Source organism: Hibiscus syriacus, unplaced genomic scaffold, assembly GCF_006381635.1.
Source record: "Hibiscus syriacus cultivar Baekdansim isolate YM2019G1 unplaced genomic scaffold, ASM638163v2 tig00111394_pilon, whole genome shotgun sequence".
Taxonomy (NCBI): domain Eukaryota; kingdom Viridiplantae; phylum Streptophyta; class Magnoliopsida; order Malvales; family Malvaceae; genus Hibiscus; species Hibiscus syriacus.
Genome location: NW_024063080.1, coordinates 325,613 through 339,798, shown reverse-complemented (window position 1 = coordinate 339,798; position 14,186 = coordinate 325,613). Strand labels below are relative to the sequence as shown.

Sequence of the window (14,186 nt, the reverse complement as noted above, 5' to 3'; positions counted from 1 at the left end):
ATATTTATTTTCTTGAATTGTGAATTTAAATTTTAACCAATTTGTAAAAGAAAATGATTTGAAAAGTCAATGTGACACATGGAACTTGGATCCGGGTTGGGGGTGTTACATTGAACACAACGTCCACTTCAGCGAGATTCGACTTAGGCTTGGATGCTTTTTGGTTGTGAAGTATGTTGGTATCAGGAACAGCTCTAAGAAGATGTTGTACAGAAAATCATTAATCTGTAAATAGCTGAAAGCCAAAGCAGAATACAATGTAAATTGCAGGTATAAGATAAATATTTCAATACCTTGAATAAAAATGATTCAAGAACAGTAACAACATTCACAAGCGAAGGGTCCAATCTAATTTATTATTTAGCTTCTCTAGTAGTTGCATCGTCATCGTCTTTTTAACTTCCTTTGCTTTCCCATCTGGCAATGAAACTTCCCACGCAACCAAGTGCACGATAAAAACCATTTTACTACAACTCAAATCTATCACACAAATTTAAACGACCTGAATCAGTAGGCATTCTTAAAGCTCTCTGCTCTTAATAAATTCACGGCCTAAATTTTGAGTAGCCTTGATTAGAAAGACTATAAATTTATCATTCTACTTAAATAACTATTCTTGACGAGTCCATAATTTTGAGAATGACTAAATAGACTTACTGTTAGAAAGGATGGGTTTCTTAACTCTTAATGTATTCAATCCGAAAGAGTTTAGATGATCTTATTTGAGAATAACTTATTGAATTAACTGATAAAAAGATAATGAATTCTTATTTTAGAGTTTAGGTGGTCCATTTTTAAATGAATTTGAAGAATTCACTTATTTTTATTGTAAGGATTAGCTTACAAAAGCTCTCAATAATTTCATAGTTCTGATTCGAGTGATTTATTTTTAGATAAACCTAATGAAATTACCTATGTAAGTGAGAGAGATTAACTAATTTTTATGAAAGACGTTGGGTCGTCTCTCTAGTACACTTATTATTGTTGTTGTGCTTATTGTTGTGATTGTCTATTGTTGTATTTTGGAAGATCGAAGTCCAAGTTACTCAAAGCAATGAGGAGAGGACGAATTTGTCTTAAGAAAACTGTTCATACATGCTTCAATAAAACTTCTACTTTCTCGACTCTACTCATATCCATTTTTATGTTTAAATACGAGTAACAATTTCGTTTCTTTATTTTAATTTTATATTTATTTTACTTCGTTCGATTAAATAATAATATTATCTTATTTTAATTATTATTTTACTAATATATTTCTAGAATTAACGTTTTGTCTAACAATCAAAACACAGCATAAATTCTATTCTTAAAAAGATGTGTCTCCACACTTCTTTATTAGGTTCTGAATTAGTCTAACCAATAAGATCTTGAAATTAAATTATACATTGATTAATTACTTTCATTTTTCCTTTAACATTGTGACACAGATGTTTGAAATGAAGACTTCGATCTTCACTTTCCTTGGATCTGACCATGTAATTATATTCAATGCACTTAAAATTTGGTGCATTTTTTCTGCACTCAGTGTCTGATACACTGACTTTGAATTTCAAATTCTTTTCTCAAACTCTTTATCACGTGGTCGTTGGGTTTATTTATTTACTGTTTTAAAAAATTAAAAAAAAATATTCTTCCTCTTGGTAGATTAGTTGATGAGGTTGTTATAGTTGTTCTACCTTCAAAGATTTTTTATTTCAACACTCAAATATAGAGGAATTCTTGAATGGTGAGAGAAATTTAATTGTATTTGAGATATAAATAAAATAATGATGATAAATGATTAAATGATTGTGAGAATATATAAAACTTTTGAGTATAATGAGATTATATTTAATAGTGATGATGATAATAGAAAAATTATCAAATGATAATGATACATATGAGAGTAGGTCGACGATTATATTTTTTTGTTAATCTTTGATGATATATAATATATATTAAATACTCTTAACTATTTGATATTGAATACTTATATATTATGTGCATGCGATACTCGAACTTAAAATCTTAAGGAACAACAATAATTCTTTAATCATTTAGATTGTTTGGTTTGTGCAGTTAACGATTATTAATATGTGACGTCAGTTCCTCTTAAAAATAATGACGATAATGAAAATAAATTAAAAGTTTAATGACTGTATTACAAATTTAAAAAGTATGATGAAAAAATCATGTATCATAAACATTAAGGGATCACATGCATAATCTACCCTAAAATAAAAAAATAATTGTTTACTTTTAAATTGAATGAGGCGTGGATTAGAGAGAGAGATGGCAGTAGAAGGCCGATGCTGAGCTACAGTAAGAGCACGTGCGAGTGGTTTACATATGCAACGTGGAATAATTAATGGTGTGTGACTGAAAGTGATAAAGATGAAAGAAAAAAAATGATTTGCGTCGGTATTTTTTGTGTTTGGTTCACGAAATATAAGATAATCAGTGAGAATAAGATTACCGGCGGAAATAAGATTATTATTAATGTTGTATTTTATGTTTAGTCTGTTTAGTAGGAATGTAAGATTACAATGTTTGATTAAAAAAATAATAGAATATTGAAATGTATATTTTAACAAATTGTCCTTATTATATATTTGTTTTTTAACAAGTTGAATTCTACTATAATTTTACTATAATTAATTTATATATATTTTTAAAAATTTAAATTCATAAAATTTATATAATTTTTTTTGTAAAATTGAAAAGATAAATAGGTTTAATGAAAGGACAAATTTTTATTTTAACCCCTAAACTTCATATAAAATTCTAATTATATATTTTTTTGTAAATATAAAATAGTTTAAGGATAAACTTTTAATTTAACCTTCGTAGAATTTTTTTATTCAACGACAGAAGAATGATATTTGTTAAAAAAATAAGGACATTTTAGTTTAAAATGTCGATAATTTAACAATACCTAAGGAAATGGAGATAATCACATTCCCGATAATATACCCCCAAAAGATTACCGAGGACTGAGAATGTTGGCCAACCGAACGGGGGAATGACATTCCATTCCCCCCGTAATCCGAGATCCCCTAAACTAAATAGCCCCTTATAGTTTCCGACAACAACATGATATCCGGTGATAGAATTTGGTGATAAAGTTTAAGGATGTTAATTTAAAATTTAAAAAAATAAAAAGATTTAAATTAAAATTTTTAAATTTTTTGAATAGTTTAGTTTATATTTTTTTTCAAAAAAAAAATAAAAATCTAACTAAAATTTTTGAAAAATTGAGAGATTTAATGAGATTTTTTAAAAATTATGAGAGGGGGTTTAATTACAAACATTGAAAACTTTTAAAGTTTAATATGAATTTTCAAAAATTTTAAGGGAGACATTAAACTTTTTAAAAGATTTAAAGGCCTAAATTATAATTTTTTAAAATTTTGGGTGAGCCTTCACCTCACTAGTTCCTCTTATGTTTCGCCACTATTCACTAGTTATTTTAATTTTCTATTTTAATAATAGTATACGATTAGGGCTGATAAGAGATTTTACGTTAAAAACAAATTATCAATCCTTCTTAGTTGAAAATGGAGGTAAAACCATACTTCTTTTTGTTTAAAAATTGATTCAAAACAAATATAAATTAATATTTGCTTAAAACTTTTTAATACGAAAAAACAGACATAATGTAAACAAATATAGTAAAAAACACGGGGTTGGGTATAGGTAACTCATAAAGGTATTGCTTTGTATACAGGTTTTGTTACCTAAAAATACACGAACTTAGATATTAATGTATGTAATAACTGCCATAAAAGTTCACTCCAAATCCCTTACAAATGTAGTGGCTACTAAATTTATTAACAACTTTTTTCCAAACATCATTTTTTTAATTTATAAGACTGATATTACCTCTTTTATTAATTTTTAGACACAAATTTAGAATTTTATTTTTTTTAGACACAAATTCAGAATTCATGTAATTAGGGACGGATCCATGTTATAGGTGGGAAGGATAATTGGCCCCCGAAACTTTCATGATCTAATTATTTCTTAAGTCATTAGTCGTTTTGAAATCATTGCAATTAAATCCCTACCTTTCTAGAACTTTCTGGTATAATCGGTTTGCGGACTCTGTCATTTTTAAAATTAATAAAATTAAGCTTCAATCCTAAATTTATCTGATTCAATTATATTTTAAGACTTTTAAAATTAATGAAATTAAATCCTTAATCTTTTAATTTTTATGGTTTAATTATTTTTTACGATCTTATTTATCTTAAACTTAATCAATTTATCTCCTCGTAATTCAATCCTAGCTCTGTCCCAACAAATAGCTACGATAAAGGTTATCAAATTCTACTTAATAGATTGACAAATCTACTAAAAAGTTGAACGTTTCTTTAACAAAAGTAGTAACTATTTAAATATATATGATTAGTGTTACTTATTTTACATCATTCGTTTCTATTTTCGAACCTCCTACAAACCACTTGAACATTTGGGATTTACATTGAGATCCGTTTAAATACCCAATTAGCCCATCAATCCCTTTTACAATTCAAACCCTAATTGCTGACCTTTGAGATGCATTTCTTTTTCAACCATCACATCCTTTACTTCTAAAATCGCATTATCCTCCTTAAAGTAAGCAAAACCCCATATCGAATAAACAAAAATAAAACTAAATTACCTTAATTTCACTTTTTTCAAATAAAAATATCCAAAAAAAAGTAATTTCCTTTGCTTGCTTTACCATACATTTCCTTTGGTTAGCCCAATCCTTAATCCTGCAATGCACTTACCCTGAATGGACAAAAGCATACATAAATAAATGCAAGTGGAGTCTCTTTGATTCCTTATGTCTATCAAATTCCAAAAGCAAAATAGCCATAAACATGACACTCTTCATTATATTTTATATTAAAAACAGCTACAATTTCCAATACACCCGTCATTTTTCATTATTTTATGTCTACTGTTATAATACCCGTTATATCTATCAATCGCGATAAATACAACTCCCTTAACACATATCTACGTAATCTGAATGGGATATAAAACCTAGTTGAATGAGATACCAAAGCAGCTTGCTAGTCGGTTCTCGAGGCTTAAGTTCAATGGAGCCAGCATATGGGTAACCTTGGGCAGTGCTGGATAACTGAGTGTCCCCACTATGAACCAATTGAAACTCAAGAGGGAGACTGCATCAGAAGCAGGTTTGTTCTTTATACTGATGAAAAACTGAACAACGCTTTTCAGTGACATGCCAACAACAGCAAAGAGGGCCACCACAAGGGGCATGCAAGGATCTTCGGCTTCCCAGACTACCATTCCAACCAAAACTGATAAAATTGCACTGAAAAGAGTTTTTGAAAGTGCAACGTCTCGCCGTTGTCCGATAAAAGTGTCGACATCTTGAACACTAGGCGTAAATAGTTCCACTGATCCGCTTGGTTCAGGGCCAGGTTTTAATAAATTGAACAATTTAGTGTTACTCTTGTTCTTACCTTCCAATACTTGTCTGTTTATCATCAGCTCTTGCAAGGAGATCCCACTTCCCTTATAACTGGAAATCCATGGGGCAACGCTGTAGGGAATGACATGATTATCAACGGAATTCATACTTTTGTTCGTTTTTGTCGCATTGTGATCGGTATAACTACATGCTGCTTTACCTTGAACCTCTTTCAGCTGAAGGTTTTCATCCTCTAAATACTGCAACTGGTAGCATAGTATTTCAGTATATGCTCAAAGCTACATGCAATGCAGAAAGTTGTACATGGATTTCAGTCTTCCCAAACACATGTTCATAAATGACCGATTGTGCATCTTTTGGTTCTAAGATAATTTATGTCTCCATAAACGACAGATGGTCCATACTCAAGTACAATACATTTAATCATACCAGTTAAATAACAGGGTAAGTACACAAATGGTCTCCGATTATTTTTTTGTTGAGTCTCTACTATTAAAAATTACAAAATGATCTCAACTATAAAATGTTGCTTTGTTAAGTCTCCAAGCTATTAAAAGTAACTAAATAGTCACCTAACTCTTCAAAGTAACTAAATAGTCACCTAACTCTTCAAAGTAACTAAATAGTCACCTGACTCTTCATATTCATATGTTCAAAATTCATCATTTTTCGTTAAAAAATTAACGACAGAATGAGCTGAATATTAATATACTAACTGAAACTGAAATATGATAAAATCTGATCCAAAATCTCAAACGACTATACAACTCAAATGGTTCTAGGATATGATTCCTAGTCACTAGGTTAGGATTCATCATAAATTTTTAATGATAAATGATAAGTTTGAAATACATAAATAATCAGATAATCATTTAGTAACTTTTAATAATCGAATGACTCAACAAAGTAATATCTTATAATCGAAAGATAATTTATAACTTTTAATAGTCAGGAGACTTAGCAAAACAACGTAAAAATAACATCTATAGTCAAGGACCATTTGTGTACTTTAAATAATATGTATGTATCCATAAATGCCAGATGGTCCATACTCCAGATAGTTTGAGATATTTACTTCACCCTCCAATAATTCGATCCTGGCAATAGCCTTGTCATGTTCCCCTTCAAGTTCAATTAACATAGACTCCATAATTCTTCTTTCTCTTACAGCTGCTTGGAGATGGTCCTCAAGCTCCTTCCTGTCCCAAACAAGCGTCTTCAAATCATACTGCATCTCTTGTAGACGTTGTTCCAGCTGCAAACAAGACCATGCTTCTTATTTCCGTTGATAATAGCAGACATGATAGAAGAGCAACTGTCTAAGCTATGCTGAAACTAACCAGCATTTCCCTCTGCAAGGCAGTCAACATTCTGAAAGGAAGAGATAGAAGAGCAACTGCCCAAAGTACTGATTTCCAGAACATGTTCACAGGAAAGGAAATTGCTGCCTTCACCAACTGCAACCAGGTTTTAACACAAATTTTCGGACAAAATGTACCAATTTGCAGAGAGAAAATGGTATGGTTATGATACCTTGGTAAACAACATTAGCAAACCAGCCATTATGAATCGAGGGAGCTTCTTCTTTATAATCATACTCCCATTTACTGCATCAAAATAATTAAAGATTCATTACACTAAAATGAAGAACGCAAGCAAAGCATTTCAGCAAGTACTATATATATATATATGAAGAATGAAGAGAAAAACCTGGAAGATTCGGAAAGTGCTTACAGTGGAGTACAGAGGAAAGTTATTTCGCAATGTTACTTGCGAACTGAGTGTGTTTGAGTGAGAGAGAGAGAGTGGATGTTAGGAAGGGGGAGAAAGGTGGCACCAGGAGCGCGTCTTCGCTGACACGTGTGCAAGTTTTCATGCAATTTATATTTTATTTTATTTTTGGACAACAAAGTTTAAGCTTATCTTATTACGTTTTATTTGGACCATGCTGTTACGTGTATCATATTCATAGCTTCAGTGAATCTCCCACCGCCATTGTTTTAGACTCTACTTCACTCAACTTTCCTTTGGGAGAAACTGGCTCTATTGACGTTAGAATTGGATCTATTTATTTCCTATGGGTCGGGTTTCCCTCCATGGATATTCTTAATGTTAAATTAATTTTTTTATTTAGCTCTTATTTTTAATATTTTGATCTTAATATTTAATTATGGGTAATTTTTTTTGTAAATAAAAATATTAATCAATAGGTCACTAGCCATCCGTCGGGAGTTTTGGGGTTAATATCGATATTTTAGCAACAAATCTAATAAATCTAAGCATAATTCTTGGTGTATTGATCTTTAAGGAGTGTGTGCGAGTTGTTTCAAGAATAGCTAGATTCACCCAATTATACTTTTTTTCCATTATATCTAGGAAAACAAAGAGTGCATGATCCCACGAATGACTTTTAAATAAATTTTTAAAATCATATTTAACAACCATAGCATTTCGTGGTTTTATCTTGAGTCTTGTGGTTCCACCACATCAATCTGTTTATTCTTTAATATTTTTACAAGAAATATTATTTAAGTTAAACTTATTGGTTTAAAAGTGAAAATATGATATCAAAAATATTTAAAGGAGGTGGTTAAAAGCTCTCACTTTTTTTCTTAAATCGTGAATTTATTACTGTTAAATCTATATTTTGATATAAAAAATAAAAGTAAAATGTTTTTATACTTAATTGAATTTATTCAATTATTTCAAAAATAATTTAAAGTTAAAATAAACTTGAAAAAATGTTCTAAATGTGTTTCTATTTAGCTAATTTTTTTAACGTTTTCTCAAACATTTTTATACTTTAAAACAAGTCCAAATAGTTTTTCAGCTTTGAAGTACTAATATTGTATGAACTGTACCGATATTATTTATGTAGTATTGACACTATTCATGTAGTATCAATACAACATTTTATTTTCAAAGTTCAGAAAATTTCGATAAGCCAAAATGATACTAATACTCCTAAGAGTACTGATAGTACATGATGTAATACCGATACTCCAATTCCCCAACCTCTAGCTTTTTATTTTAATAATACAGGTAGTATAGATACTTCAAGAGGTAGTATTGATACTATTTTGTCAGGACACTTAAAATGATAACTTTTGTAACGTTAGACACTTCAATTAATAAAAAATAGTTTAGACAACTAAATAGGAAAAATAGTATATTTTGGGCACTTATTTTTATATTAAACCTTTAAAAAGTTACGGGAAGTGTCATTTTACGGGTAAATTACATCATTCATCCCTCAACTATCTTCTCACTTTTATTTTGGTTACTAAAGTTCAAATTTTTAATTTAATAATTTAACTTTCAAATGTTTCATACTTTAATCACTCTAACTTATTTTATTGATATATGAGGGGTTCATGATTTAGGATTCATGGTATAATTTTTGGGTTTGGGTATAATTTTAATTTTTTTATTTTAATTATATATTAATAAAATAATAATAAAAAATTCATACCATAAAAATATAAAAAAATAAATTAAAGTGAATAAAACAGGAACAATTTGAAAGTTGAGTAATTAAATTGAATTTTTTTAAATTTTAATGACCAAAATAGGAGCGAGAAGATAATTGAGCGATGAATGATGTAATCAACTCATAAAAATATCACATAGAACAAATCCACTAAGTTTTTAACGGCATGATACTAAAATGAAACCTAAACTAATGTTAGGTATAATTTTGACAAAAAATATAAAGTTTAGATACCAAAACGGAATAAAAGTAATAATTTAGATACTAAACGTTTAGTTTTAGCCCAAAAAAACAAAAGAAAAACAAACAAATAACTAATGTGATCAATATTAACTATGTTAAGCCTAAGCATATTATCGATGATGAGAAACAAAAAGGTAGAGGAGGGAGAGGTTGAAGCGTTGCTTTTGTCGCAGCTGTCTTTCGGTTGGGCCCCGAAATTGGGCTTCGACTTGAAAAATATGGATTGGAGTCGCCACCGATCATTTATTTAAAACAAATGAGTTGATCGGATACCCTATTTCTTACCTGATCTGCGTCTTTCCAAAGATGTGTCAGGTTCGGGAGTCGGTTACGGTCAAGGAAGGATTAACACCCTTGAACCGTCCTTTCGGTACTACGTAATTTCCAGTTGTCTTTGATTAAGAAAATTGCAAGTTAAATTAAAAGGTAAAATTTGATCCGAATTACTTACCCTTAATGAGTTTACGGAAATACCCTTAAAAAAATAAGATTTTAAAAGAAAATAATAATAATAAAAGAAAGTAACAAAACTAAAGAGTAAACCAAGAAAATAAATGAAACCAATAATAATAAACATAAAATAATTGGATGAAAAAAATGAAATTGAATAAAATAAAATAAATGAAGATAAAAATATATATACAAAAAGAATAAAAAAGGTAAAGTGTTTTTTAAAAAAAGAAAAATAATAATAAGAGCAAAGAAACTAAAAATATAATGAAAATAAATAAATAGTATAAATAAAATAATAAAAAAATATATATAAAAATATATAAAAATATATGTATAATATAATAAAATACTAAATAGTAATAGTAATAATAAATAAATGAAAAATAAATATACATATAATATTAACTAAAAAAATAGTAATCATAGTAATATAAAATAAAATAAAGTAAGAATATATATATATATAACATTAGGAAAATATAGTAAAAAACAGCAAATAAGTAAACATATATAAATAATAATAATATAATATTTATACATATATATAATAGGAAAATAATATAATATAACACAAAAAAATGAAAAAAAGAGAACTATAATAAATAAATAAAATATAATTAAATAAATATATATATATACATATAAATAATAAGGGTTAAATTAAAATAAAAAATGAATTAGGGGTCGAAATTAAAAGCCAATTGAAGAAAAAACGAATCTGCGTGTATTTAAAATCAGGGGGACCGAAATGGGCATTAACCCACTGTAGAGGCAAAACACACGGATCCAAACGACCCGTTTATAAAAATCTGAATAGTTTTTCAAAAAAACACAAGCATCGGAGGCTAGATCTACAAAAATAGATCTCGAAAACGCCCCCGTTCATTGGCCAAAAACATTTCTCTCAGTTTTCTTTCGAATCAAAAACACATCAAGGGTAAGGAAAAATAACATGCGAAAGTATGAACTTTACCTTTCAAAATATAAATGCTTCGAAAAATGGCTACGAGTTGCTTGTAATTTTTTGCTTGGTATTTCGTATATCTCTTCCGAATGTGTTACAATAGTGAGTTACAATGACTATTTATAATGCTTGTGGATCCTATCTTTAGGAGTTTAAATAATAGTAGAACTCTATCATATTTTTAGGAGTTTGAATCCTAGCAAAATTCTATCCTATTTTTAGGAGTTTGAATCCTAGTATGACGAAAATGTGTGTTGACAGCTGCCCCTCTTTGCCCATAATCGTGTAACGGGGATAGGACAAAGATTAAAAGACACACTTTTCATTCAGTGGAGTTGAAAATTGACTCTGATGTTTCAATAACTCCCTGTCGAATTGAGTTACGGATGACTCCTCTATCGTGAAGTCGAGTTCATCTTGAAATGATATGAAATTGAAGCTGTAGTTCAGAATTTGAATCAGCACGTGGCTTCCCGTTGACCTTCGGTCTTCTTCTCGGTTTAAAGACCTTGGATCGGAATCGAACTAAAAAATCTTCATTGACAGATAGCTTTTTCTTGACTTAAGCTATGCTGTTTGAAAATGGTTGCTTGTCACTCAGGCACGGCTAACCCAGGTCCTCTTCTCGACTTAAAAACCTCGACTGCAACTGGAAATTAGTGCGATTGATGTGCCATCGATCTGAATGGAATCAAACTCGACAATTTTGATGGCAGATAACCCTTCTAGCCTTGAGTTATGCTGTAAATGATGTGCCTAGGAGCTGAGCGTAGTCGAACTCGAAGGTCTTTGTTGACAGATAATTCTTCTATGAGTTGGATATCCCTCGTCGTGAAGTTGAAATCCAATATAAAGATGGATGATGCTTGTGTGCACGATTCCCTTCGTCGTGAAGTTGAAACCGTAGGTGGCCCATTCGTCGTGAAGTTGAGCCTGAAATTGGATATCCTTCGTCGTGAAGTTGAAATCCAAGTAAGTAGCAGTGTTCCGAGTCCAATATCCTCCGTCATGAAGTTGAAATTAGCTCTGGAATCAGGAAATTGTTTGTTGACAACCAGTCGTCCCTTCGTTGTGAAGTTGAACTTGTGTTGTCTCGAGTCCAATATCCTTTGTTTGTGAAGTTGAAATTGGCTCCAAAATTGAGAAATTGTTTGTTGACAACCAGCGGTCCCTTCGTCGTGAAGTTGAACTTGCGTTGTCTCGAGTCCAATATCCTTCACTGTGAAGTTGAAATTGGCTCTGAAATTGGGAAATTGTTTGTTGACAACCAGCGGTCCCTTCGTCGTGAAGTTGAACTTGCGTTGTCTGGAGTCCAGTATCATTCGTTGTGAAGTTGAAATTGGCTGTGAAATTGAGAAGTTGTTTGTTGATAACCAACGGTCCCTTCGTCGTGAAGTTGAACTTGCGTTGTATGGAGTCCAATATCCTTCGTTGTGAAGTTGAAATTGGCTCCGAAATTGGGAAATTGTTTGTTTACAACCAGCGGTCCCTTCGTCGTGAAGTTGAACTTGCGTTGTCTGGAGTCCAATATCTTTCGACGTGAAGTTGAAATTGGCTCCGAAATTGGGAAATTGTTTGTTGACAACCAGCGGTCCCTTCGTCGTGAAGTTGAACTTGCGTTATCTCGAGTTCAATATCCTTCGCTGTGAAGTTGAAATTGGCTCTGAAATTGGGAAGTTGTTTGTTGACAACCAGCGGTCCCTTCGTCGTGAAGTTGAGCTTGTGTTGTCTGGAGTCATATATCCTTCGTTGTGAAGTTGAAATTGGCTCTGAAATTGAGAAGTTATTTGTTGACAACCAGCGGTCCCTTCGTCGTGAAGTTGAACTTGCGTTGTCTGGAGTTCAATATCCTTCGCTGTGAAGTTGAAATTGGCTCTGAAATTGGGAAGTTGTTTATTGACAACCAGTGGTCCATTCGTCATGAAGTTGAACTTGCGTTGTCTTGAGTCCAATATCCTTCGCTCTGAAGTTGAAATTGGCTCTGAATTTGGGAAGTTGGCATATACCATTTGCACTTAGAGGATTGTTTTGTTTGAACACGTATTTGATCTTTCATGTTTGTTTAATCTTTTAAATGATTGAATTTATGTTGCTTTCTAAGGTGGAGCAATTGAACAAATTTTAATCTTTAGTTCTTCGAATATTAAATGAATTAGTGATTTTTTTAATTCTTCAAGAATTATAGATTTTTGACATATGGAAAGATTAGACCTTTCTTACCCTATCTCAAACCCCAGAATAAAATACCTTGATTCTTTGCCCAAAACAACTCGTGGTCATTACCAAAAGATGAATTTTTGACATTAACTCCTTTTGAAATTCTTGAACATTGCCTTTATCTTTTTGATACACTCATACCTTTCTTTGAGTCAATAAGATCACACCACTGTCTTTTTTAGTCTCAAAAATAACCTTTCTTACCATTAAACCGTCATTTCGGTACTACGTAATTTCCAGTTGTCTTTGATTAAGAAAATTGAAAGTTAAATTAAAAGGTAAATTTGATCCGAATTACTTACCCTTAACGAGTTTACGGAAATACCCTTAAAAATAAGATTTTAAAAGAAAATAATAATAATAAAAGAAAGTAACAAAACAAAGAGTAAACCAAGGAAATAAATGAAACCAATAATAATAAACATAAAATAATTGGATGAAAAAAAATGAAATTGAATAAAATAAAATAAATGATGATAAAAATATATATACAAAAAGAATAAAAAAGGTAAAATGTTTTTTTAAAAAGAAAAATAATAATAAGAGCAAAGAAACTAAAAATATAATGTTAATAAATAAATAGTATAAATAAAATAATAAAAAATATATATATAAAAATATATGTATAATATAATAAAATACTAAATAGTAATAAAAAAAATAAATAAATGAAAAATAAATATACATATAATATTAACTAAAATAATAATAATCATAGTAATATAAAATAAAATAAAGTAAGAATATATATATATATAACGTTAGGAAAATATAGTATAAAAAATAGATAATAAAATATATATATATATATATATAATAGGAAAATAATATAATCTAACGCAAAAAAATGAAAAAAAAGAACTATAATAAATAAATAAAATATATATATATATATATATATATACATATAAATAATAATGGTTAAATTAAAACAAAAAATGAATTAGGGGTCGAAATTAAAAGCCAATTGAAGAAAAAATAATCTGCGTGTATTTAAAATCAGGGGGAGCGAAATGGGCATTAACCCACTGTAGAGGCAAAATACACAGATCCACACGACCCATTTATAAAAATCAGAATAGTTTTTCAAAAACACACAAGCCTCGGGGGCTATATCTACAAAAATAGATCTCGAAAACGCCCTCGTTCATTGGCCAAAAACACTTCTCTCGATTTTCTTTCGAATCAAAACACAGCAAGGGTGAGGAAAAATAACATGCGAAAGTATGAACTTTACCTTTCAAAATATAAATGCTTCGAAAAATGGCTACGAGTTGCTTGTAATTTTTTGCTTGGTATTTCGTATATCTCTTCCGAATGTGTTACAATAGTGAGTTACAATGACTATTTATAATGCTTGTGGATCCTATCTTTAGGAGTTTAAATAA

General features: G+C 30.0%; 1 protein-coding gene across 1 annotated transcript; it reads right to left on the bottom strand.

Annotated features, from left to right (window-relative positions):
- Positions 1–5,016: 5,016 nt before the first annotated feature.
- Positions 5,017–7,051, bottom strand: LOC120160900. Its single transcript, XM_039171217.1, has 4 exons — positions 6,965–7,051; positions 6,772–6,888; positions 6,507–6,686; positions 5,017–5,676 (listed from the first exon to the last, which is right to left on the bottom strand). The coding sequence occupies exons 1-4, from the start codon at positions 7,025–7,027 to the stop codon at positions 5,017–5,019; spliced, it is 1,020 nt and encodes a 339-aa protein (XP_039027148.1). The 5' UTR covers positions 7,028–7,051.
- Between the last annotated feature and the right edge of the window lie 7,135 nt (positions 7,052–14,186).

Coding starts and splice junctions, on each gene's coding strand:
- LOC120160900 (XM_039171217.1), bottom strand. CDS start 7,027: ATGATTATAAAGAAGAAGCTCCCTCGATTCATAATGGCTGGTTTGCTA. Junction 6,687..6,771: donor CCTTGCAGAGGGAAATGCTG/GTTAGTTTCAGC, acceptor TCTTGTTTGCAG/CTGGAACAACGTCTACAAGA. Junction 5,677..6,506: donor TCGAATTATTGGAGGGTGAA/GTAAATATCTCA, acceptor CTATGCTACCAG/TTGCAGTATTTAGAGGATGA.